General features: G+C 38.6%; 2 protein-coding genes across 5 annotated transcripts in view; both read left to right on the plus strand.

Annotated features, from left to right (window-relative positions):
• The first annotated feature begins 1,078 nt into the window (after nt 1-1,078).
• Nucleotides 1,079-13,848, plus strand: meak7 (MTOR associated protein, eak-7 homolog). Its single transcript, XM_040132164.1, has 8 exons — nt 1,079-1,228; nt 1,757-2,020; nt 2,179-2,323; nt 2,401-2,612; nt 7,459-7,645; nt 9,558-9,676; nt 12,138-12,317; nt 13,720-13,848. Exons 1-8 carry the CDS (start codon nt 1,079-1,081, stop codon nt 13,846-13,848), a joined length of 1,386 nt encoding a protein of 461 aa, XP_039988098.1.
• LOC120793769 (1-phosphatidylinositol 4,5-bisphosphate phosphodiesterase gamma-2-like) overlaps nt 12,206-27,497 on the plus strand; it is a 61,953-nt gene continuing 46,661 nt past the window's right edge. For 2 of the 4 annotated variants that reach the window (XM_040134139.1, XM_040134142.1), the window contains exons 1-2: nt 18,202-18,335; nt 24,683-24,874. In XM_040134139.1, the coding sequence (XP_039990073.1) occupies nt 24,691-24,874 (184 nt within the window). In that variant the 5' untranslated portion in view covers nt 18,202-18,335; nt 24,683-24,690. Of the gene's footprint in view, nt 12,318-18,201; nt 18,336-20,970; nt 21,176-24,682; nt 24,875-27,497 lie in introns of those variants that run through there. The other 2 variants (XM_040134143.1, XM_040134140.1) reach the window with 2 other exon arrangements.

Consider the following 27,497-nt stretch of genomic DNA (forward strand, 5'->3'; position numbering starts at 1 on the left):
AAGCTATGTTATTGAACCATGGAGACAGGTAGCTGTATTATTAAATACTGCTTTTTAATGTTTCATTGATTATTAGAAAACGTCTACATCGCGCAGAACATGACTAAAGACCTTTAAAAAGTCAGGAGGAGCAACACTTTGCAAAATATCACTAACGAATTAAAATATAACATCTCAGAATGTTCTGTGTTTTGTTCTAAGTTACCACCGTATCTTATGTTGGTGAAAGACTATGCAAGTTTTTACTTTACTGGAATTCATGTGGCAGAATTGAAGATGTATGATACAATTTTTTTTTGTTTTGTTTGCAAATAATACTTACAATGTTTTAGTTAATGGGTCAGCCAGCAGAGATAAATCATTACTATAATATTACAAAGTTCAGGCACCAGTTAAGCTGAAGCATATGAAATAGATGCTGAGGCAGCTCCTTAGATGAGTGGTTCCCAGTCTGGGTTTTGGGACCCTTCAGGTGGTTACAAGATAAACCTGAGGGTGTCACAGGATGATTAAGGAAAGAAGAAGGCATTTGTTGCAGAATATTCTGAAATAAATGTTAATATTTTCTCTTCAGCGTATAACGATCAAACTATTGGAGATAACCTGAGGGTCACAAGAAGATATTGCTTCATTTAAAGGGCTCTTATGCCAGAAAGGGAACCACTGCCCTAGATACTGAATAATGAATCATTTTCAGAAGGACAACAGCAGCCATGATGATTTTGCTGGGATGTGGTCACGTTTTGATGTCTGTAATTGCTAAATTGGAACTTCTATGATTGGAACATGTCAAACTTCTGTGAGCCTACAAAGTCAATCATAAATTGATTGTCAAACTCTAAAATAGATTCATGATATAATTTTAAGTGCTCACAATGTGGTTTCCATTATAAGGAGCAAGCTATTATTTATACATATACACATACAATATATGAGTATGCTGTCTGAAATCAATATAGCACAACATGCATCCTGTTTTAGGGTGTTTTTTTTCCCTCTAATTTTACCCCACTGCATGTAAACATAATGACACTGGCTTGTGTGTTCTGCCATACTTTGTATTGGACTGTAGAGCACCATGGGTAACACTGAGAGCAGGGTGGTGCAGAAGCGTCTGGCCCGCTTCCGCCCCGAGGAGCGGCCTGTGGTTGAGGGGGTCTTCATCAGGCTCCACGGTGGTACTGGGGGCCCTTCAGGAGGGAAGACTCTAACGCTTGAGATGCTACAGGTCTAACAATAAAGGCATACTCTATCATTAGTGCTTACAGGTTTCATTCCAACAGTTTAACATAAACAAAAATGTCATTATAAGATTAAAACTCAGTGCATTACAAAATGACACTATTTCCAGGTAAAAACAAGATCTACTGGTTTATGAGACAGACTTTCCAGTCTTTCTAAAGTTTGATTTTTTTTTTTTTTTTTTTTTTAAATTCCAAGTTTAATGCCCAGTAGGAAAATGTCATAAATGCAGTTCTTAGAGGTCTTATTTCGTGTAATATACATATACATATTAAGACCTTATATCTCTTCACATTTAATTTCCAGTTATTCTCTGTAATTTATGGGTTTTTTTACACATTCCTATAGCTAGGTATATGTTTTCAAAAATATGCTTCGTTTCTGCTCTTCATCCACTGAGCAAATGCCATTACTATCCATAGTATACTATCAGCACATCTGTCAGGGAAAGGTAGTTTCTGTCAGTGTGTTGTTGTCAGTTTGTGTGTATTACCCTTCCTTTTGGCTCTGCCAGTCCTCAATGGGCAGCCTGGCACCAGACTCCATGGTGAGGAGGGTCTACAAGTGCATAAGTAGTATTAACCCTGGACTGGCAGCGCCTGCAGCCTCTGGGAAGACCAGCACCGCTGCTGTCTCTGGAGTAGGTCGGGAGCAGTTGGTTATCTTCCTAGCAGACACCCTGCGAGGCACTGCAGAAGAACGGGCTCCTCTCGTCATGGCCATGTCCCAGCATGGAGCAGGGGCAACAACAGTTGTCACATGTGGGCAGGTAGCAGAGGTGAGTAAAGTGTAAACTTAGATACAAAACTATGTGTTAATTTTGGTGTTTCCTTGCTTCTCTACTTCGTTTTTATGTCACAACCCTCCCGTCTCACTCTGCTACCGCCTTCCTTCCCTACTGATGCCCTACTTGGGCACTTTTTCCTTTCTCAATAGTTCCTACAGGATCTGATCTCTGCTGTAGTACAGATTCTGGTCCACAGAGGGCACCTGCAGGGCTGGAAGCCAGAGAGAATGGGTGATGGCTCCCTGGGTGTCAAACTCCTGGCAGAGCAGATGTGTTCTGAACTCAAACCCTCGGGTAAACAGGTGATTTGAAGATTTTTTAACACATTAATAGTAAGGAAATGTGAATGCTGACCCTGTTTCTCTCTTTAGATCAGGGAAGTTGTGATATTTCCTGTCTGGAGGACTGGATCTTCAGGGTCTCCCAGGTATCGTTGTATCTGGAGATGCTGGTAGCTGAAGGCCTAAATGTGTCCCTGAGTGGCCGGCCAGACCCCAGCCTGCTGCCCTCCTGCAGGGAAACACTCTGGAAAGAGCTAAGGTGTCTACTGGACCTTCCCACCCTCATGTTTCTGGCATCACAGGTTAGAATTCAAATGCATATAGTGTCATATGTGTGGATTCTGACCAAAATCTGTTTACTCATTGATTGGTATGACCAAACTTTTTGGGGGACGTTTTAAAACAACAGTGCATCTGATTTTTAACTAAGTTTAAAAATTTGGAAATCTAAAAATTTTTCAATGTATCACCATCAGGAGAAATATTCCCATGTTTAACTATATATTTTTGGGGAGTGGAACAGTCTGCTGTGCAAAATTTTCTGACTTATTTTAGCGAAGGCAGTGAAGAGGAAAGAGACGAAGAAAAGACAAATTAAGAAAAGAAGAAGGAAAAAAGAGAGACAAATGAAAAAGGGAAGGAAAGGAGAAAAGGAAGCAAAAAATGACCCCCTCCATTACTGACATAAAAAACATCAACTATACCATTAACCTCATAAACTGACAAACACTTTATTAGAAACACCATACTAATACTGGGTAGGGACTCCCTTTGCTCTACAACAGCCTCGATTCTTTGTGGCATGGATTCCACAAGATATTGGAAACATTCATTTGAGATTCTGGGCCATGTTGACATGATTGCATCACATAATTTCTGTAGTTTTTTCAGATGCACAATCTCCCGTTCTACCACATCCCAAAGTTGTTCTACTGGATTCAGATCCGGTGACTGGGGAGGCCATTGAAGTATACTGAACTCATTGTCATGTTTATGAAACCCGACGACTTTTGCTTTGTGACGTGGTGCATTATCATGTTGGAAGTAGCTATAAGAATATGGGTCAATTGTGGCCATAAAGGGATGCACACGGTCAGCAACAATACTCAGATAGGCTGTGGCTTTCAAATGATGATTGATTGGTAGCAAGGGACTCACAGTGTGCCAAGAAAAGAAGTTGGTTGATGCTGCAAAACAAGAAAATCTGTCTTTTGGATTGGCCTACTCAGAGCCCAGACTTTAACCCAATAGAGATGCACTGGAATGACGTAAAGAGAGCCGTTCACACCAGGCATCCTAAAAATATGGCTGAGCTGAAGCAGGTCTGTAAGGAAGAACGGTCCAAAATTCCTTCTGAACGTTGTGCAGGTTTCATCCACAACTACAGAAGCACTTGTTTGAGGTTATTGCTGCCAAAAGAGGTTCGACCAGTTTTTAAAGTTATTAAATCCCAGGTTTACCTGGTCTGTGCTTGTAAAATATCCACTGTGTCCGTGTTGTCTATACCAGAGAAAATCTCTCTCTCTTTTTTTCTTTGCAGAGCATGTTGGGATTGTGAATAGATCCTTCTCGCAATAGCAGAAGGAACAGGTATGGGAGGGGTAGAGCGAGGGGAGATTGTCTACTACTTAATCAATTTTGGATGGCGTTCTCTCATATGGATAAAAAAAAAAAATTAAAAATGCTAAAATAGGTCATTAATATACCTGGGTGGCCTGCCCAAGCAAAGTGTATGTGTGGGAAACTGGCATTGCTGCCTGTCACACCTCTGCGAATGGCAAGTGACCAACTGCAGGGTCATCAACTGGGAGCCACACCTCTCAAATGTTTTGCTGCTTTAATCCCAAAACATCTCAGGGAGGTGGTTCAGCAGTCAAGGGTTTCTCCCTACCACCCCCTGCAGCTGGATGTAGATCCTAAGAAGACATTTATTGCTACCCTACGGCCTCTTTGGTACCCAACTTCGGTCCTTCCTCCTTAGCCATAGCCAGAAACTGGCTCTTTCCTCCATTTCATCCAGCTCTCTTGGCGCCTTTTACAGTTTGTCTCCTGACAGTCCAATGCCCTTCAGGAAATGTCTGATTGAAAGGCCCACAAAGCTGCAGCAGCCATCCTCCACTGAGTGGTTTGATGTAGTCCAGCCACTCTGCCTGCATTTGCTAACCAGTTTATTTGGTGCCTCCATGCCTTCCTCCCAGGATAATGTTAGTTCAACTAGAATGACTTTCTTTTGAGACCCTGACCAGATGATGATGTCAGGCCTCAAGGAACTGGTGGCAGTCTCAGTGGAGAACTGCAGCTGTGAGTTTAGGTCTGCACTTATTGTCCAGTCTTTCCCTGAGGCCAAGATTGTATTTTGTTATATGGAAGGCACTCTGTGCTGATCCACATGATGGTACAAATTGGATCAGTTGCTTTTCCTGGGTCTAAGGATCAGTGTTTACCTTGGCTCTCACTGATCCATGAGCTCAACCAAGTTTCTCTCTTCCTGGCTGTGGCGTCATTTGAACCGTCCTTGCATCAATACAGTTTTGCATCCTACCAGGACATATAGCAGGCTTGCATCGGATCCAACAGGGTACTGTTCTCTTAAGCGGCATACCACTGCATTTGGTTGGCTAGACTTGGATGGGTGTCATCCGTGGCCTGTTTTAGGAAGCTTACCCTTGCTTGTGGCATCCTTCAAAGATCAGACCACCCCAATGATCTGGCAAGAATGCCCTCCCATTTAGTCCACTTGCCCTGAGCAGTCTTGCTCCATCCTGATCCCCCGGTAACCACTATTTGCTTCTTTTCTTTGGCAGATGCTGCTGACCACATCTAGGTTTTATCCCCCATCCAAGGCCAATCCTTCCATACTGGATTCTACCCATCAAACCTTGGTACCTTAGCCTTGCAATAGCTTACTTTACAAACTCCTCTGCCTTCCACGCCCAGTTCAGATCTTGTTGCAGGCATCTCTGCGTTGTCACTTGGCTCATTGAGTTCCGGCACCAGTCTGTTCTTTTTCTCCTTGTACCCCAGAGAGATGGATTTCAGCCGGAGTTGTAAAATATTTCTTCCAAACAGTGGTGCATCGGAAAGGCACCAGGACAAGCCTGGCTTTTTATGGATGAAATTGTTGGCCTTTAAATCTGTCTTCTACCCTATGGTTGCTGTTATTTAACATTTTCAGGGATCACATGAGGTGCTGATAGAGTGGTAACTGGCAGCACCGGACCTTGAACCTGCTAGGCAGATTACTGTTGTCCAACTTCTCCAGTCCCTCCTTGAGCTAATTCAGGATCACCAAGGCTAAGAATAGGTTGTTCTGCCAGGACTGGAATCCTTTATTTTCCAACACAAAAGGAGATTCTGTCCATTCTTATCCTCTTTCAAAGTGAGAGGCTGTCAGATTTTGATGGCTTTATCCTCATCTTGGCTCAGGTCAGCAATCCTTTCGAGCCATTTGAGGAGCCTGGATGTGCATGCTGCTGTTTGCACAAGGCTTGTTAGATCATCAGTGTAGGGCTGGCAGCCTTTGGCCATAGCATGTCCGCACTCTATGGGCCATTGCTCTTTCAACTATCAAGTGGACTTTGAAGGCGGCTGATAACGGGATAGGTGAGATGAAGCGAAACGCTAATCTTTTGCCCAATTGTTAGTGACATTCCACTAAGATTTGGCATATGACACTAAAAAAGAGTCATATACTGATATGATGGTGGACAATGGTATGTGCCAGTGGAACAGTGACTGGCCATACTCATAGGCAGTATATACCAGAATGAATTGATAATGTATATCTGTAGAGAAGTGAAGTTAGGAGTGGTATATGATGGTTAAAAATAAGTAGCCTGCTGTTCATAAGTGCCACTGGTCAGAAGAACAGATATATATATCAATAACGAACAGTGACATACCACATTTGCCCAACTTAATATTATTTGTGAACCTGTCTGTTAGAATTCTAATAGAATACCTTGGAAAGGACAGAAGTAGGGCAGCCATATAGTTATCACTACTGTTAATTTGACCTGTTTTTATATCTATAACAGTAACTAATGCCATTGAGGGCAGCGAGTCGGGTAGCATGGCATGAGCTAGAAACCCAGGAAATCAAATTTCAGCAAGAGGAACATCATATCATATCCATCATATTTTAGATGATCAGCAGTAATGTGATCTGTTCCACCTTCCTTATTATCATATAGTTATAATATAGTTAGAATATTATAGTTTTCACATTTTTTGCAGTCCACATCTCTATCTATAGGAATGGGAGTCATTGGTACATGGTGTGGAGTTGCCATCCTTCAATAGATTGTCATATGAAGCAGGGGAGCATATGCATTGTATGGACATAGTGATCAAGTCCTGATACTGTGTCTCAGGTTTCAATTGATGTGAAGGCTTTGTTTTGTTTATGTTTGGATATGTTGTCATATTTGATTTTGGTCGAATGTATTTATTAAAAACCAACTACTGGAGTTATTGTGGGATATTACCTGTAAGCTGTCTGTATATGTTTAAAGGAAAATGTAATTATATAGCACCTCTCAAGATCAGACATCACCAAGAAAATGTATTCATTGTATTTTTATTTTAGTTTTTATAATTTATTATAAAATTTGCGTGTGTCCAATATATTGTGCTGTAAAAATGCTGGTGAGATGTTGGTGAATATGCATACTCCGTAATTTTATGGATGGGTAAATTATCACAATATATAATTATTCATTTATGTATATGCCTGTGTTGTATAATGACTGATACTGTTGTTAAACAATCACAACTCATTCACGCAGGTGTTTTTACTTATGCTGGCTGACTAAACCTCTCCTCAGGGCTATGTTTGTGTACAGACCATATGTGATAGACTTCTTCCTCATTCACCTGTTAGTTTCCTTGCCCCTGGGTGGGAAAACTTACTCCTTTATTATTTTTATGGAATTCTATGGAGTTTGGTGACCTCACTTCATTACGAGCATAGCTTTACCTTACTTCAACCTGAGAACAGTCCTAAGCAGCCAGAATACCTGTAAATAGATGCAGGGTTTTAAAATCTTTAGCTTCAAATGTATGTATTGTATCACTATTCATATTTACACACACTATCATTGTACTACTTACTTATATCCTTCCCTAACACTCTGTTAATCTTTCCAGTTGCCAGACAGCTACAGTGCCCCCTGGAGACTTTTGTTTTCCACACAGCTGCATGGGGAGAGCTTCACCAGGATGGTGGCCGGCCTGATAAAGCGTGGGCCGACCCTATTGCTTATCAAAGACTCAAAGGGACATGTTTTTGGGGGCTTCGCTTCCCGTGCATGGGAGGTCAAACCTCAGTTCCAGGGTGAGAGAAGGGATCTCCATCTGATACCACAGCAGTTTCATGTTGTATAACTTAGACCTAAGACCTAATTTGCTATTTAATTAATACCATATCTGGTTTATCAGCTGCCTTTCTATAGTTCTACAGAGAGCACAGTAATTTTAGCCTGCATGGCTGACTCTTTCATGTTAGCATGTGTTACGCAGTTTTTTAGTAAAGCTTGACTGATACAGGATGCCGATTTTGGTATTTTAAAAGATCCAATAATGATATATCAGCTGATAATGATTTTTTAACAGAAACACATAACATAAAAAAATATTTATGATAAGGATCCCTTACATTCAATTATTGGGTGGGGTATTTGGAATGCCTGAATCAGCTTTCACTGTGCACACATTTATTTCTATTGTTTTTCTGCTGGTCCAATGATCCCTTTAATATTACCAGTTCTAGCAAAGAATTTTGAAATGTGATGGTCAGAAATTAGCTAAGCGGAATTAGCATTAATTCAGAAAAGGCTCTATGCCTTAGTTTTAAGCTTGTGAGACAAACTACTGGTATAATATCTTCAATGAAAATCAGGCTTTCCAATGTATCGACTATAACTTTACTGACATCAGTCGCGCATATATTTACAACTTCATCATTTAGACAGAATGAGTATAATGCTATATGTTAACGGCTCATTAGCTGTCTTCTGACCAGCCATGGTATTAGCTAGCTTTGTGGCTAACTAATTTAGCAACAGATAAACTGTAAAAAAGTGTTTTATAGTAGCTTTTGGAGCTACAGTGATGAGGGAGAAAATGATAGGGTCCTTATTCATTTACTTGCTAAAGCAGTCTAACTGACTGTTTTACAAACAAGGTTTCATGGACATAAAATAAAGTTTGTCAAGGGGCTTCACCACTCATCTACTGTGTTTTTGAGTGCATGAGAGGACTGTAGTGCTTTATTTAGGTTATACAAAAGGAGAATTGAGGAGACATGGTTTATTATCACTCAAGTAATGTATTACATGTCAAAGTGAGAACCTTACCATCTATCTTTATCTGCTATTATCTTAAACTGGCTGATAAAATTGGCCCACCGATGTATTGGTCCGGCTCTAATTTGTAGCGTTTGAAATACTATGCTAGCTACTAAATATAACGGTATCTCAATGAAAAAATACAAATGATTGATATATGAATTCTCGGTATAACTGAGAATAACGAAAAGGATAAGCTAACCAGTAATAGCTTAAACTTGTGAGTTACCATAGTATATTTGCAATTAAAAGTGCACCTTCATACTTTTAATCAATGCATTTAACTAATTATTATTCAGTCTTTTGGTGAATTGAAAGTCATACAAAGCTAAAGATTAAACTTAAATGTGTTTTAAGCATGCAAAAGCTACTACAGTGTGACACTTACTATGTGCTAAGTTATGTGCTGTAATAAGATGACAGAATTTCGAGATAATTCTCCCATTATGGGACATCACTAAAACTAATCTGCATCTAAACAGCATTATTATAAGACATCAAAATTGTACCTTAGATATAAAGATTTCCAGTTTAATTAAAATGAAACAAGACTTAAACTGTTTATGAAACTGTTGATTTTGTACTACTGAATAAAGAAAAGAGAGGATTTATATGAATAACTTACACCACATGATAACTAAGCTTCATAGAACTCAGCCACTCAATTCAGGAGTGTAAAGTTTTGTCTCTGATAGATAATAGTGAATTTAAGCTTCTTAATCCATAATACAAGATTAGAAACTGTACTGTCATGTTGGTGTGGATCAAACTTCAGATCAAGACTAGCACTGGTAAAATGACTCATTGAGGAAGTAATACTACTTTTTTGAATACTGTTGGCTGTCACTTGACTTTTCTCTCAGATCTTCATAATTTGTATATTTGTGTATGTGTGTGCAGGTGACTCCAGATGCTTCCTGTTCACAGTGTTCCCCAGACTGAGAGTTTATACAGCTACAGGATACAACCAACACTTTATGTATCTCAACCAGAATCAACAGACCATGCCCAACGGACTGGTGAGACCGTAGTAGTTTAACAGAAGAGAACTTTAATTCTGTTGCTCATGGCCTTTTATTATCAGATGGAGCTTAAATTGTAGTTCCCAAATATTGTTTTTCACAAACTGCCTGATAGGGTTGCATCAATATACAAGGTTTCTGATTTAGGGGACAGAACTCTTAATTAAAAACTGCCCGGTCACCCAGTGCCTCTGACCTTTCCTGTTATGGATATGATATAGAGTTGTTCACTATTTATTGTATAACTTGTGCAAGGTGTCTTTGACACAACAGCCCTCATAGCCATTGAACAAACAGGGTACTATTTGGCCATGTAGTGTTGCAATTCAGTAGTCAGGTAAAAATACTTAAAGCTGCACTAATTAATATTTTTATATTAACAATGGATCAAGTAACTATAGTCCTTGTTGAAATCATTGGAACCCCTGAATTTTAAGGACAGACTATAGAATATCCTCAGAAATAAATGCAAATTAACCAATTTTGTATAATGAAAATATTTTAATAAAATTTCCAAGGTTACTTAAAAATACAAACCCAAAATGCATGATAGACACAATTATTAACATCTTTCTCTGATATTTGGTTGCAGAACCTTTGGCAACAATCACAGCCTCTAAACATTTCTTTGTGCCATCTAGAAGCTTCTTGCCCGTGTCTTCTGGTAGTTTCCGCCACTATTCCATGCTATGCGTTCAAGCTCTTTTAAGTCTGCGTGAGCCCCTTTGCAATGGCATATTTCAGCTCTCTCAGAAGGTTTTCAATGGTATTTAGGTCAAGACTCATTGCTGGCCAGTTTAAAACAGTCCATCATTTCCTTTTCAACCATTCTTTGTGCTGCTGGATGTGAGTTTTGGGCCGTTGTCCTGCTGAAAGACCCAAGACCTTCGCCTCAAACCTAGTTTACTGACACTGGGTAACACATTTCACTCCAAAAGGCCTTGATATTCTTCTGATTTCATCGTTCCTATGATACATTCAGTGCCTAAATTATCAGAGGTGGCAAAGCAGCCCCACAGCATGATAGAACCTCCACCATGCTTTACTGTAGGTAGGATGATCTTTTCGTTATGGGCTTCATTTTGTCACCTAGAAATAAACTGATGAACTGCATTCCCAAAGAGCTCTACTTTGGTTTCATCTGTCCATAGAACATCATCCCAGAAAGACTGTGGTTTATCTATGAAAGTTTTTGCAAACTTTAGTCTTGCCTTTTTGTGCCTTTCTTTCAATAGTGGTGTCCCTCTTGACCTTTGCCCATGGAGCCCTACGTGGTTTAGTGTGCGCCGTATGGTACGGGCTGAAACCATCACTCCAGATTGCTCCAGGTCAGCCTAAAGCTCTTGAGATGTCTTGTGTGATTTTTTTTTTTTACACAATCCACATCAACTTTCGCAGACTACTCTCATTGAGTTTCTTCTTAGCACCACATCCTGGAAGCGTCTTAACAGTTTTATGACTGTGAAACTTCTTGATAACATTACGAACTATTGAAACAGGGATTTCAAGATCTTTGGCGATTGCCTTGTAGCTTTTGGAATTGTTATGTTTTTTGATAATAGCATTTCTGATGCTCTCAGACAGCCCTCTTGTCTTTGCCATTGCAGAAAAGGAACTGGAAACAAATAGCCCCTTTTTTATGCAGTAAAACCATCATTCATTTGTTAATTCAGGTCATGTGAACCCTGAAAATTAAGCATAGGTGAATTTTATTTGTTTTTTATTTTGTTTTAGGAACTAATTTAAATTCATCAAAAGGGTGCCAATAATTGTGTCAAGTGTACATTTTATGTCTGTATTTTTCATTTCATTATATGAAAGCCATTTTTTGTTGTTGTTATTCAGTAACTTTGGACATTTAATTAAATATTCTGATTATACAAAATTGGTTAATTTGCATTTATTTCTGAAGATATTCTATATTCTGTACTTAAAATTCAGGGATGCCAATAATTTCAAGCAGGACTGCATGCCTAATGTCATTGTGGTCCATTGTGGTGATGAACTTGCACAGAATTATCGCCAGCTCTGCAGTTCCCCCTCACCTCTAGGGAGCGTTTTAGCCTCCTTCAGATTGTTATTTTGACATTGATGAGAGTAACCTGCAACTCTGCTCTGATCAGTGTTTGCAACAGCAGCAAGAAGCTGTTTCAGTGAAAATGTTCTGACAAACCCGCTGTATACCACCAGCTGGGCACCAAACATCTAACATGTGGAACTGCCATATCTGCTACAACTACACAGCATTTGTAGAATTAGACTATATGGTATTACTGTTGGTATCATTTTCATCATCATCCTGAGCTTTAATTTCAGTTTTTTTGCATCAGTATCTTCCTATTTTAATTTAAGTTTAATTCCACAAAATATTGGTAGTTGAATTCCAGAAATATTGGTACAGTACTTGTCTTCATTCTTTCTGTGTTTCTTGGTGTTTATGTTTTCTGGTCTTCATCAGGGTATGGGCGGTCAGCATGGTTACTTTGGCCTGTGGCTGGACAGTGATTTTGGCCACGGTCATAGCTGTGCACGCCCCAAGTGCACTACTTACGGCAGCCCTCAGCTTTCCGCAGAGCAAGACTTCACCCTGGACTCTGTGGAAGTGTGGGCAGTTGGAAAACCCCCAGAACAAGAGGAGGTGAGTTTACTTATTCAGTTCTTCTTTTTTTCTCTTTTTTTTGCTTTTTTGCCTTTATTTGATAGGAGACACTATGGAGACAGAGAGGGAGGCATGCAACAAAGGTCCCTGGCAGCACTGTACTCGGGATGTTGTGGTCATGTCAAGCAAGATCTCCACCTTAACCAGTCAGCAATTAGGATGCCCCTACTTGCTCAATTCTTTATTTATCCTGCGAATATCAAGGAAGATCCATTCGGTTTACCAAGGAAATCTTGCTTGACATTATTCCACATTTACACCGGAAGATCTTAGGAATTTGTTCACATAGGCAAATATGCAGGGGTGCAGTTGGGGAAACACATGAAGAGAAACAGCAGGGCCATCATGGCTCATTCAGGAACTCACAGGAGTTGGAGGAAGATGTGGGAATGAAAGGGGTAGACAGACAGATGAAGGTGTGGTCACAGGTGTAGCATTTTCATGCATTTTTTGTAGTATAAAGTCACACAGTCACAGTAACAGATATTACAAGTTTGTTTTTCAGGTCTTAATCTCTCATTTTTGGGTGCCTTTTTGAGGATTTTTTAAAATGTTAAATAATGCTGTATTCAAGTGCTCCCTGAAAACTACTGCTTAAGCGTTAATACAAAAATACAACTTGTCACACACGGAAATGCATATTCCGTAGAATTATAACAAAACTCACCAGCCATGGACATCAGGCTTGTAATTAACTGTACCAACTGTACCAAAAATAGAGATCCTCATTTATATTTGTTTTTTTACATTATACAGCTCTTTCCTTGAGAATATGAAGAATTTAAAGCGCAATATGAAAGTATTTTAGTATAAAACATTAAAAAATTAACCAAGATTATCAACAGAATATGAAGAAATAACAGTTTTGATGTTATGTCAAATACGTCTATGTATTGTGTTGCAGAGATATCTACTCAAGTTAGCATGCCAACCAGATAGCCCTGGCCCGTCCCGTCTCGTAATACCACTTTGTACTTGAGACAATGTAAGGGATGATAGTGCGTCACTGTAGCGTCCAGTCTGCCCTCCATCCAACATGAGAGGATGAAGAGTAGGCGATAAACCTGTGTTGCAGCTATTTTCTCTCGGTGACATTCCTCTACTCTTTGCTCAAGATCAGCACTTGATGCTGCTGCTCTTGTCCTCTACTCCTGCCACCACTACATCTTCCCTGTCTCTGACTGGGCAGACAGGGTGTGAAATCATCCGAAGAGTGTATTTCCTTGTTTCTTATGATGGGGTGGACACCCCATCTTCCTGATAATATGCTGCCTCCTAACACTCCTTGTTTGGAGTGTGAATTTGACAGTTGGCCAGTTCCTACACATTGCCCCTTTAAAACCTATGCTATTTCTGTATGTCTCTTTGTTTTATGTTTCAGGGCGGTGATGGGCAGGGCAAGAAGAGTATTCTGGATGTAGATCCAGAGGTCCAGGCAATGATGGAGTTGACAGGGAAGACTCTGCACAGTCAGGGCCTCAGGGAGCCAGAGGAGGACCAGGAGCAGTGAGGGGCAACAGGAAAATAGACAAAAGGTTGAGGCTCCCGGTTAACCTGGTATTGACCCATGATGGGATTTTATCATCCAGCATATCTGGATAACATTTACATCTGACTTTAAAATATGCTACAATATAGAGACTGATATTAGATTTCTCTTTCCCTGCCTTTCATTCCGCTTGGATCCTTTAATGACACAACACTAAAGTCATCCTCATCTAAAGTAATTATAAAAGGCCACTTTAAAATGGTCTGTAAAGTCTGATCTGACCCTTTCACACACAACTAAAAGCCACCAGTGTACAGGCTTCAAGCCAGCTTTCGTCATCAGTGTGTAATTCTACCAAGCTACCATTTGTTTTATAGACGAAAACTGTTTTGAATAAATAATCGAGAAATGTGTGGAAGTAGCCTCAGTTGACCAGAATGCAATACATTCACATCATCTCTATTGGAATCACTTAGTGAAGTATTAGGTTGTGAAAGTGAGCACAACAAAACAGTGAGTTACGCTATTAATAATTATGTATATATTATACATATAAAATAGTACACAGATTTATCCCGAAGGCGTGATTTTAAAGTGTAGAATGGATCCTCTTAAACCCATTTTAAGAAAAGTATAATCATGAATTGTTTTGTGACAGATTATTTAACTGCTACAGAGCTGAAAAACTTTCAGGTTTGGGAGACATAATCTGATGCGAGTCTTTTAGCCAGTCTATATCTAGCTGGTTCTCCTTCTGAGCCATTATAATTATATGTGAACATGTGACTAATGACAAGATCCTTGGTGGTTTAACCATCTGCGAATCTTAGGAGATATTCAGGGAATTTCTCAAATATAAAGAGGATACGTTGACTGTTTTTTCCAATACTAGGGATGCTAAATACTTCATCCCTCCTCAAACTGACAGCAGTGAATAAGCTCCATGGGTACAAGAGACAGAAATTCTTCTAACTACCGATTTTTACTGACTGGATGCACCTCTGGATTTTAAGTTTATGGCTTGTCCACCCACATCATGACTCAGACATTAAATTAGAGGTTTGACTGACAAGCTCAACACAGCTTTTTTCTGGAGAAAATCTAGTGACTTGGAGCAAGAAGTACAACAGATTAAAGAGAATAGAAACATTTCTGTAAAATGTGTCATTTTAATAGACCTATATTATCCATGCAAATGTGAAACTGCATTTTATTGTTATATTATTAAAGGAGCAATGTGTAAAAAATGGCCAATTGTCAAATTCATACTCCAAACAAATAGGGGGCAGCATGCTACCAGAAAGGTAGCATGCAGTCCCTCCTCCCCCCTCCCCTTCCTCTGTGCCATAATCGGAGTGGCCATTGGGCATACTGGGACAAACCTGCCACTGTGGTGGGACCTTGGTTATTGCTTGACTGATGATGACAATTTCACATCCGATGTGCCAAGTGAGAGAGACAGGGAAGATTGTGTGGTGGCAGGAGTAGAGGACGAGCATCGAGAAGTCAAGAGGCGCAAAGGAGAGGGAGAGCAGCTGTAGGTGCAGCATCAATAGCTGAACTTGAGGAAAGAGTGGAGGAATGTCGCCAAGAGAGGATGGCTGCAACAAAGGTTTATTGCCTACTCGCAATTACTACTTCCTCATCCTCTCATGTGGGACTGAGGGCAGACTTGACGCTACAGTAACTCACTATCGCCCCTTGAAGTACAAAGTGGTATTATGAGATGGAACGGGCGAGGGCTAGCTGGTTAGCATGCTAACCAGTAGATTTCTGTGCAACACAATATATAGACATCATTGACAAAACGTCAAAACTGTTATTTCTTCACATTCTGATAATAATCTTAGTGAATTTTTGAATGTTTTAAATTAAAATAATTACATATTGCCCCTTTAAGTCATCCATGATTTTTTTTATCAAGCACAATTAAGATTGATGAACTTCAATCAAAATGAATAGAGTATACTGTAGTGTAGGAAGTTGAAGGATGATATTCTGTGTGTTTGTGGGTGTGTGTGTAGGCAATACATCACTGCAGTGTTAACCTGTAAGAGAGCATCTACAGGGTGCACCTACTTTCTCTTGTAATTTCACTTGAGTGAACTGTGGCAATTTGTTTAATTAGTTAGTCCAAATTTGATAATGTCCAACTTTGCCGGACAGTCAGTATATTGTTACCATAAACATAAACAATAAGATTTTCAATTTGGCATTGCTAATTGTACTAATACAAACACCTGCTCAGAGGCGGAAAGGTAAATCTGTATTCACCCCCTCCTCCTCTTCTGTTCTGCTATCATGCAAATTACTGAGGCAAGTTACACATGCAAATCTGTTATATAATCTTACAGCAGTTCACACAGTGGCATGATGGACATGGTTCCATAAAGAATGTTTACAGTTGTTTTTTTTATTTGTGTATGGAAATGATGATATTATTTCATTCCCAGAGATGTGAAAATATTCAGAGCCTCAGGGTCACATCATTATATGCTCTTCATTACACATATTGCCCCTCCAACTAGATAAAATGTTGTTTATAACAACCATGCATATGGATGGTCACCCTCTATCCCTTAATATATCAGTCAATCTATTAATCTTACTTGTTAAGCACCTCTCATACAGGTTAAGTTCTTTATAGGCCACAAATAGGCAAACAATAAGACAGCAGAAATACTGTACACAGTAAAGCAATGGAAGACCAGTGCAAAGAATGTCATGCATTACATTGTGTATGTATTCATATATTTGCAGTTACTTTATTTTATATATATTTCAATAGTTTTTTTTTTATTCATTTGCTGTTCTGATACATTTTTGAAGTACTTAAGTACTTTGCTTAACTTTACCAAAGTACTTCCATTAATTACTTAAGTATTCCCATGCTCACTATATTCTAGAGGGAAATATTGTACTTTTTCCTCCACTACATCCTATCTGAGTTAACCTAGCAGATTGAGATTTTACGTACAAAAAATATGATCAATTTATATATTTTGATGCATTACTATAGATTAAACTACCCAGCAGTTTATAAAATAAGTAAAATGAGCAACCACATCATTAAAATGCTTTGTGCATGTTAATTTATTAGTAACAATATTCCAATAATATAATGTGTAATAATGTAACTCCTAAAAGGAACATTCTGCAGCATAAGTACTTTTACCTTTTATACAATTTTAAACTATGGTAGTTCTACTTTTACTTAAAGGAGCTATATGTAAGTTTTTGATATTTTGTTGCATAGCCAAAGTTAACATTAACCGCTGTTTAGATACCAATCTAGAACAGATGTTGCAAGTTCAGCATCAACCTTCATTCCTGTCTCCAATGGTGGAAAGCAACACCAATGTTTACTCTTGTTTTGCCTCAATTTCTGACACTTCTTGTCTTCTACTGAAATCAGCATGCTAACCAGCTAGCCCCAGTCTGGTCGGCTGAAATGACCATTGTTTTGTAGAGGCATTTTGGAAGAAGGATGTAGCAATAAGTGCTAAGCTAACAGACAAACACATTGCATTTCCTGTGATTACTTCATAGTAAAAGTCAACTTGTGTTTTGCCAGTTAAATGCCTTTAATGTGAAGCAGCAGCAGTAGGAAATGTTTGCTTTGCATTAGTAGTAACTTAATACAGCATTTTAACGGGAATGTCGCCACAGACACCCAGTTCCTAATATTGCAAATACATAAATATCGCAATACTCAATCACCATAGGCATAGGCTCAATCACCATTGTGTTACCGCAGCGAGAGAAAGTGACATAACAGACATCTATTTAAATGAAAATCTTCGAGATTGCCATTTTAATGTGGTGTCGTAATATTGCTTCCACCACTGATAACTGTACAGGTAAAATAAAAAACGTATTCGTCCATCTTTTCTTTTCCTTGCACGCTTTATTTTATATTTGGTATTTTCAAGTGAATGACATAATTCTTAGTCATCTAAGGACCTTCTGGACCACCTTAATGGACAACTAGGAATCCTCATATCGGAGTTCGAGAACCACCTGGCAAAAGCTAGTTGATGGATTGTGTCTAAACTGGCGCAGCTTTCTCTGCGTCTGCAAGCAGCACTCAGCATCAGAGACAGTGGACTGTTTAAAATTTACACATACATTTAAAGAATATTTAAAGCTCGGTCCTACACTTTATTTTGAAAAAGATACAATATTAGTTTCCATTCTCACAGATCAAGTAGAAGCTCTAATACCCTTCCGTCCAATGCCACTTGCATAGTGTAGTTTGCATAGATACCGTCCTTGCTTCCGGCCTTTTTTTTTTTTTTTTTTTTTTTAAATTTGTAGGCTATGCCTATAATGCAAGTTAACTTTTACTTCCTTGTACACACAGATAGAGGAACTGACCGTTTTGCGGCTGGTCTTTTTGTCAACACTCTACATCCTCTCCAGCTTCATTTCATAACTTTCAAATCATGATTAGATAGAAAGCAAGCGGTAACTTTGTAAAGCTGAAAAGAATCGATTTCACTTGTAAGGTATGTATTTTACTTTATTAAAACCCTTTTGTTTTTTTTTAGGACGTGTTAAACTGCCCGTGTTGAGTCAGGGTTAAAGTGAGAAGAAGGGGGGGGGGGGTATCCGCTTTTTTAATGGTACCATATTTTTTGGGCTGCAGATGATGTGTGTCTGACCCGACTTGATGCAGCTAACAGCATGGAGTCAGTCATACCGGTTACACCTGCTGCAATTACACAGACAGAGGGGTGTTTGCTGCATTTACTATTATACTTAGACTAATTCGCTTTTGTTATAGCGTAATGATGATTAATGTTCCTGGAGTCTCATGATGGTTGTTCTCCTTTTGAAAGCTTGGTTAAATAAGGAAAAAAAGGTTTATAAATAGCATAACCAAGTGTAGTGTGGTGACACATGGACGCAGTTTTCGCGCAAACTTGTGTCACTAGCTATATGCAACGTATTAGGGAACTTTTATTAGGCTATTATTTATAATTCATATGGGAATTCATTTTCAACAAAAGGGGTTTAGTTTGAAACCAGCTGGCCACATAAGGGATATGTAGGACAATTTTGCTTAATTTCTAAGAGTTGTATACGTAAACTCAGTTGCAAATTTGTCAACAAGTCCACCTAGCTAAAACTGCCATCTAATACAGCAGTCCTTCAATAAATCCTACTGTATCTTCATGAAGGTTATAATGTTCAGTTTTCGTTGAATCTGTTTTCAAGAGGTTTTAATTCAATTGTTTTTTCATTTTTGAGGCTGTTTGCTGTGCTGTTGAATTGTATTGTATTATGCTGCAATGTTTTTCTATCATATTGATATAAAACTGGGGTACAAAATGTTTCGGGTGCTTGACATGTCTCTGGAACTTAATTTGATCTATTCATGCAATGTGCTGTCAATAACAGTTTCCAAAAAGTTCTACAGCCAGAGCTAGCACCAGAACCACCTCAGTATTTGTCTACAAATTCTCCTTGGAGAGGTAGAGCTGCTCATCTCATTTGCTAAATTCAACAGTAATCAGTGAACCAATCAAGAATCACAGGTTTACCGGCTAATTTGGTCTAGAGCTAACACAAATGTAACACAAAGCTCTCTCTGAGAGTGGACTGGCCATGGTGGGTTGGAACCAAATTATTTACCTCATAGCCTCTCCACAGCTCAGTGTGTTCTTTTAATTGTAGACATACACATTTTATGGATAATTTCTGCTTGTGTCATTTTAACTCTTATTAAAATTAGGTTGTCTAGCATTAGCCTGCAGTTAGGAGTTTGGTGAGAGTGGAGGAATATGACCTCTGCTTGAATTTTTTGTGAGTGAGCTTAGGGTTACAATTCTGTTAAAGGCGCAGTGATCTTTTTTTTTTTTTTTTGGCTGTTAGGAGGCACAATTACAAAAGAAACCTGAAACACAACAGCCCTGACATATTTATCACACATAATTTTGTTAAGTGTGACTGTAAGCAGTTGCATAATTACACATCCAGCAGACACACAATATTAATTGAGCAATATTGGTATTCGTTCGGAGTTATGTTTTTGTCCAATATTCACTCTTCTTTTAGATATGTTTTGCTATGTTTTACGAACTTTTGAAAAAGTATCTTGCTATTCAGCATTTTCTTCACTAGCTAGTTTTTAACTTTGCCATTTTGTGCTAGGCAGGTCATTTTTTTTAGCTGGAAACAGCTACCTGCTGCTGCTGGAAACAATGTTGATTAGAGCACAAAATAAATGTGCTGTAAAGAGAAAAAGAGGGCTTGCAAGCGACCCCTTTTGCATTACACGTTATCATTCTATTCAGTCTTAATATCCAGCAACTCCCTTGTGCTGAAGGTAAGAGGAGTATTTTGATATATTTGGGTGTGCAAACTCTTTATGTACTTGCTGGACTTTGACTATAGCTACATCCACCCCAGTTCTAATTACATGAATATCTTAAACCTTTAAACACAAAGCTTGCTTACTTACTTTAATCTCAAACAACACTGAAAACCTCAGTGAACTGTGCCGAAACTAACTTTTGGTTTGGCTTACAAAAATATAAAAAAGGCAGAGTCAGACTGTTGCCACTGTAACTACTGTGTCATTCATTCTTCTGGCATTTTCATACAGTTTTATTAACCCGTGACAATTTGAATGCCTCTGTTGCAGTCATTATTTTATCTAATGCAATAACTGCAATTTTGACATGGTGATAGTGCCATTTAACATCCAGTGCAACTTAAAAAAATTCCCATGAATTTGCATATTTTTATTAGCTTCACCAGAAATTTTGTAGGCGTGTGTTTTTGTGTGCATACATATGCATTCCTTTGATATATATGGGTCAGTGTTACGGTGTGTATCTAAGGACTGTCACACCAACAGAGCTAACATGTTAAAATTCACCACAGCGGATTTTCACACCAGTTTTCCTGAAGCGGGTGTGTTTGTGTACGCATGGCATGAACATATATGGCTGTATTGGCGCAGTATGTCAGTAATGTATTTTTGCTGCATTAGTATGAGGAAATTTGTTAGTCTAAATAAAGCTGCAGTGATCCAAATAGGGACAGTCCCTTCACAGGGGTAAAGGTTTCAACAGGGAAAACAGGGGAATAGTTATGTAATATTGTCCGTTAATCAATAACTTAATTTCAGAACAGTGAAGAGAGCTTTTTAGTCTTTATATTTTAGGTTTCTCAACATATACAGTAGTGCTGATGAAAGAAAACAATGGTCGTTTACACAAGAAACATGTATTTTCAGATTTATTATTCATCTGGACATGAAGATACGCAGTCATTTTTGTATTCCCTTTTTACAATGCTAAGAATAAAGCATTTTTTCTGAATTCTTTCTGGACTCTACGTAAGTATACTATTAATTTTTTTTTTGATGACACCTAAATACAGGAGAGGGGATCCCAATGATAATTTTTTTTTTTTTTTTTAAATTTCATGAGCTTGGGTCTTTCTATTTGACTCTGTCTTGTCTTTATTTACGCATTATTTCTCTTTCAGTGTACAAATATAGTGGAAAACTGCTCAAAGTGCCCTTTAACTGATATTTCTTAGCATAGTTTAGTTCAGATTTTTTCCACACATTTCTTCCTGTGTTCCTGTTTTGTTTTGATATCTTGCTGGTCATTTGTAAGTTAAATATTAGGTATTTCGATGTACCAAGTTGAACACAAATTTGTGCACACACTATTTTAAAATAGCCTTTTTATCTTACACTAACACTTTACTTCTTACTTCTAGTTCTTTAGGACCTGCAATGGGTTTTACCCTACTCAAAATCAACCCATTCTCGTTACCACCAGCCTATCTTACTTCACCCTCAAAATCATGAAGCAGAATACTAATACAGTACAGAAAGGTGACAAATAAAAGGAAAAAACAACATAAAGTTTCTTAGCAAGGTTCTTGATTCAAATACTGAAGCGCCTGATTCAAAACTATAAAGCTAATGATCTTAAATTATTGAGATGATGAATAAAAGTTTAACTGGGAGAATGTGACTCCTGAAATTTACGTGAAGCGAGAGAAGACCTGTCACTCTGATGGAACTCTCAGTCCACTCAGGCCTGCCATCGAACTGCTCATGGTTCTAGAAGCATTTTTTCTGTTTCTGTTTTCCCATTCCAGTTTTTTCTTTGAACAATATCTCCATTGTTACTACACAAAAAACATGGGACTCTCCTGGATAATGTAGCAATCCTATAGGCTATTATTATTATTATTATTGTTAATGTTATTATTTCAGCTTTGTTTATGAGAAATCATATTTTGTCTGTAATTTTGGCATGGCGGACAGGTCTAAATACCCATGAGTCTTGGCTGAAGAGGCCAGTAGGAAGCCAGTCAGAGGCGGGATTCTCAGCTGTAGTAAAGAACAGATTGGATTTATTTGAGCTAATACCAATCCATTAAAATATGCCCTTATTGGCCCCATTACTGGTCCTTATGATCTGCTCAAAACATCCCTACTAGAGACTAAAAGTCAGAATATCTCGACCTCTGCTCTTTCTGTTTTAATCTGTTTCTTGTGTCCCCCCAACTCTATGGAAGTGCAATACTCAGTCACTGGGATACCCCTTTAAGCCCCTATTGTGCAGGAGAGCTCATAAGTATAAAGCATTAAGAATGCTGGATGAAGTTTGAGAGCTGTGGGTGCTTTAGCAAGTAGTATTAAGGCAGGAAAAAGAGATGATCAAAGGTGGACCAACATAACGAAAGTAAGGCAAAAAGGAATCAGCACATGTACATCAGTGAAGCCTTGTCCTGCTGACACTGATTATAGACAGGATTGAAAATTTGATTGTGCTTTTTTGTGTGACATTGGTGTTTAGAGTAAGTTAGTATAAGAGTTTCATTTTAGAGACTCCGGCAAAATCCTAATTTTCCTGTCCTAGTGCTCTAAATCCTTTGTCTAACCACTCTCACAACCACCTTTGTTGGTCCATGCCCAAGATGGAAATTAATGATTGTTTTCTTTATTGATTAACAAGCTGACATTTTTCTTTAATAACTGTAATTGTTTGGTCTATAAAATGTCAGAGAGAAGTGAAAAATTCCCATCGCAATTCCCTAAAGCCTAAGGCAATGTGTTCAAATGTTGTTTTGTCTGAACAACGTTCCAAATATGGAAGCAAATAATGGCCAAAAAATTTTAATCTTAAAAGCAACTGACTACATAATTGTGAAATTTATTTATTACATTTAAATACCACTGAATTTAGAGTAATTAAATTTTTGAGACTTTCGAAAACCATCTATTATATCCTCGTTTCCATCATCCATTGTTATTGTCTTTGGTTACTGCCATTTCTAATTCCCCTTGAGTTTGGTTTTGCATATCCAAATGGCATAGAATATAAACAAAGTTAACAAAAAAGTTTACACAAATTTGCAGGCAATACAACTGTATGAGAGTGTGTCTTCTATAATTAAAATAACTTTGTCTTCAGCTGCCTTTTCATCAGTAGACTCTACAAATGAGCCAGAGCTATAAGAGGCTGTGACAAAGCTTCCACTCACTCATCAGTACATTTGTGGGTGAGGTCAGCCTCCTATCGCTGTCTGAAGGAGAATCCAGACACAGGGATTTGAGGATAGTAGGTCATCACACAGCTCAGTTTGTGGCTGGTCTGCAAACAGGGAAGAAGGTGTATTAAGGATGTTGTGGTTCTGAATCAGCTGTTTCTATTCTTTCTCTCCTCAGCCAAAACCAGAATGTGTCAGGCAAAAGTAAAATGATTGCTTGATTAATAGATGAGTTGATCAACAGAAAATATGGCCGTTATATATATCTTCACTGGTTGCAGCTTCACAAATATGAGGATTTGTTAGTCATATATGATAACTCGAATCTTTTTGGTTTTGGACCAGATCCGAAGGTGACATATTCAAATTCCTTGTTTGAAGGCATCACCTTAGGATCTGGGAAAATACATTTTGTTGAAAAATTTTGTTGTTCTGGTGCTCAAACGCGAACCTGGAACTGTATAAACCTGTAGACCCAGTTTATCCTCAGTGGAGTTAAAATTTCTCCTTCTAAAATCTGTAAGTATTTTGTACTTTAGCATTGCAAGTAAAGCAAAAGACCCGAAATGTGTTTAATTTGCATACCACTGTAAAGTAAAACTTGGTCAGCAAGTTAAGAGGGCACACAAACACTGCCTTGGCTTAATTTTAACTCCTTTTTCATGTGTTGATGAGTGACAAGTTGAGTAAAGGAGCACTATAATGACTTAAAATTAAACATTCACAAATTTTGTGGACTTATCTAGATAAAAACAAAAAGAATGATCAAAATTGAAGCTACAGAGGCTGAGATATCCAGGCTTTCAGTCTCTAGTATGAGTCAATCTCCAAAAACCCTAGATGCTAGATGTCCCATAATGAAACCAACAGTATCATTAGAATTCTCCTGTCTGGTAAACTACCATTGCTGGGCAACCAGGTTGTAACGCAACCTTTCTTTTCTAAATTTGAAGTCCCCAAGTCTAAGCTGAGATAACCTGATGTCATCATCAGGGTTATTTTCTCAGGCTCCTACAGAACCACAGAAGACATTATACAGCTGTTTTCACTGGATGAGTAGGACTAGTGACTAACTGACCTCTATGTGTAAAAAAATCAGTGGATTGCTGTGGATTGCCCCTTTTAAAGCAATTCAAAGCTTCCAAAGTCTCAAATCTTTCCAAAGATTTGAGAAATAAAATATCTGCATAATGAGCTACATGGAGTTGATTTGACTTTACAAAATTTTGTAGTAAGTCAAGAACACTTCATAGTGTAGGCCTTTTACACTGTTAGCAGTTGTTAGTTGCCAGTGAATGAACGTTTCTGTTTCTTTCCTGTCCTGTCTCAGCTGCAGGGATGGCTCGTTCAGGGCAGCAAGGCGAGATGACGGAGTACAAGAAGATTCTGATCAAAAGGGACATGGAGATGGGTGTGGTCATGACAGTGTTTCGGCAGAAAGCGGAGCGGCTCACTGTACAAGTCATCATGGAGACACGCCAGGTGGCATGGACCCGCACTGCAGACAAGACTGATGGTGTCTGTAAGTATATTAATTTATATCATCAGCCTCTTCAAAGAGGCTGAATGTATAAAGAGCTGACAGTTCCCTGGGAGGACCGTATGGAAGAGTCAGATGAGTGTAAATGGTCCAAGTACCAGTAGCTGATAGAGCAGTGCCAGAAGAGAGTATGGAAGGTGCGCTGTGAGCCCACTGAAGTGGGGTGTAGAGGCTTTGCTGGCCGTTCACTTAGCAAGGTCTACACTGTACTTGGCATCACCAGAACTGCAAAAAGGAAAGCCGTCAAGTCCACCATAGAGGCTGCAGAGAGGGCGTCCAGATGGCTTTGGACCAGGAGAAGTGATCCATGGGCCAATTCGGCTGGGACACAAGCCAGGGTCTGATCAACCCTGAGCGAGGGTGTATAATGTTGAAAGACCCGAAACACCCGATGCAAAGCTGTAACAAAGCTGTTACAAAGCTGTTTTATACATTCAGCAGTATGGTCAAGCTGTTTTGTGTCATCTGCCATGATATCTTAATTATGAAAATGAGTGTTGAAATATAAAACTATAAAATATAGTATCTCCACTGGCAAAAAAATACTTGGTTTTTAATAGCTAAATTCTGTTAGTTTTTTAAAGTGTTCCTTAAACGGATTTTAAAAAATATTATTAGATCAAGAAGATATCAAGGCTTAGAGAGAGGTATGTTTGGAGCTCTGTTGATTTAGTAGTCTTTTAAGCTGTCACACTGCCATCACTGGTTGCCATCACAAATCTGATTCTTAACTCAGTTTTTTTGTAGCTGAGCCACAGCTACAATACTGTGATGACGTCCAAATTTAAATCACACTTAAGTTTAAGATCTGGAAAGGCAGTGTAGGTGCAACCGAGGTATTCAGATCAATCTCATAAAATCAGAATATCAGTTGTATCAATTATCGGTCTCATAAATGATTAACCATATAAATTTTATATATGGTATATATGGTATATCATTAAAATAATCAAAATGACTGGAAAATCTAGGTAAATTATTAGTGCTTAAAATGAATTATAATTATGTTACAATTAGTTTTATAACACTAAGGAAATAATATAATGAAGGCAATTGTAGTACTTCTTTGGCAGAGGATGGTTTCAGGCAATATTCTGGCAAAAACAACCAATGATGACTGCTTATTAAAATATAACAGGGTTTATTGCACTCAAAAAGCAGTAATTATACAGTCAATAGTCTATATCAAATACAAGGCACAAATTATAAATCAGAATTAGTGGTGAGACTATATCCAGATGTGTGCAGGTGTGTGTGGTGTGTATGTGTGAGAAACAAAAGGGGACAAAGGGAAACAGCGGGCGTGGACCAACAAAGGTGGTTGTGAGAGTGGTTGGACAAGGGATTTAGAGCACTAGGACAGGATAATTAGGATTTTGCCCGAGTCTCTAAAATGAAACTCTTATACTAACTTACTCTAAACACCAATGTCACACGCACACACGAGCACTGGAAGAGCCAGGGATCGAACCACTGACCTTCCAGTTAGTGGACAACCCACTCTACCTCCTGAGCCACAGCTACCCCTAAGAGAAGCATGAAAGGTCTAATCTGACTCAATTGACTTTACAGTGAGTAGAAAGTTCGCTCAAAGGTTGGACTTAAAACACAAGTCGGTTCACAGTAAAAATCATACTAAACATACAATATTGAAAACACAAGCATTCAGCATCTAGTAACACACAATCTTATAGGTAACTTTGCCCAGATGTCAGCCTTATTTGATGATCGCGCTTGCAAGCGACCAGATGTGTGTGGGTCCATCTTTTCCACTGAATTGCATTGATTGGATTCCGTGGCGTGACAGAACATGCAGTCCTTTTGTCCTGGCATGTTAGCTGGGTCAAGCCTTGCGTCTCCTTCCAAATCCAATGTGTGCAGCGATGGAGAGAATCCAGAGAGTCCTTGATGTATTAGAAATAAAAAAGGGAATTGATCGTCTTCTATTTCTTTGGAAACTGAGTGGCTTACAGTAAAAATTCACCGGTTAAAACAGTAATAAATACTTAGTGCTGGAACAAGGTAAGTTGTCTTACACTAAACTGTGGCCAGTGGCAAGGCAAGAAAAATGCGGTTGTTTGTTCTTTGTCCTTTGTTATGCGCAGAAACGTATCTCTCTCTGCTATCCTCTGCATAGCAGAGAGAGGTTGTGGAGTGTGACCACGACTTTTATTGACAAGATGACATCATGAGTCTTTGGCCACAGTAACCTGATAACTGTGAATGCTGAGTTCATGGGGGATTTCAGGTAGAGGTATGATAAATGGAGGATTGTGGGGAGCTGAGTCCAATTGAGGCCTTACATCAGTTTAAAGCATGCTACTAATGTAGTATCCATTATTTTATTTCAAATTGATTGTTGCCGAAGCACTGAGCCTGAAGAACAAAAAATGTGTAACTGTCCAAATACTTACTCTCTGCACTATTTTTAGGGTGTATGTTTTAATATCTCTACTTGCTATCATCGCAGTTTGTCAAAGTCTTAGACTAACCATGCCCTAAAGAACACTAACTATAGTGACAGTATGAGAACTGAAAATGTGTGAAAGTGTGAAAAAAAAGTTACATCTATTATCCCTTGTGTTTTGTCATTCAGACTACAAAT

Source organism: Xiphias gladius, chromosome 8 (assembly GCF_016859285.1).
Source record: "Xiphias gladius isolate SHS-SW01 ecotype Sanya breed wild chromosome 8, ASM1685928v1, whole genome shotgun sequence".
Lineage (NCBI taxonomy): Eukaryota > Metazoa > Chordata > Actinopteri > Istiophoriformes > Xiphiidae > Xiphias > Xiphias gladius.

What these genes read in the sequence shown, in the direction of transcription:
- meak7 (XM_040132164.1), top strand. Translation starts at nt 1,079, where the DNA reads ATGGGTAACACTGAGAGCAGGGTGGTGCAGAAGCGTCTGGCCCGCTTC. An exon ending in TCATGTTTCTGGCATCACAG is followed by an intron (nt 2,613 to 7,458) that starts GTTAGAATTCAA and finishes TAATCTTTCCAG; the next exon opens with TTGCCAGACAGCTACAGTGC. An exon ending in AGACCATGCCCAACGGACTG is followed by an intron (nt 9,677 to 12,137) that starts GTGAGACCGTAG and finishes GGTCTTCATCAG; the next exon opens with GGTATGGGCGGTCAGCATGG.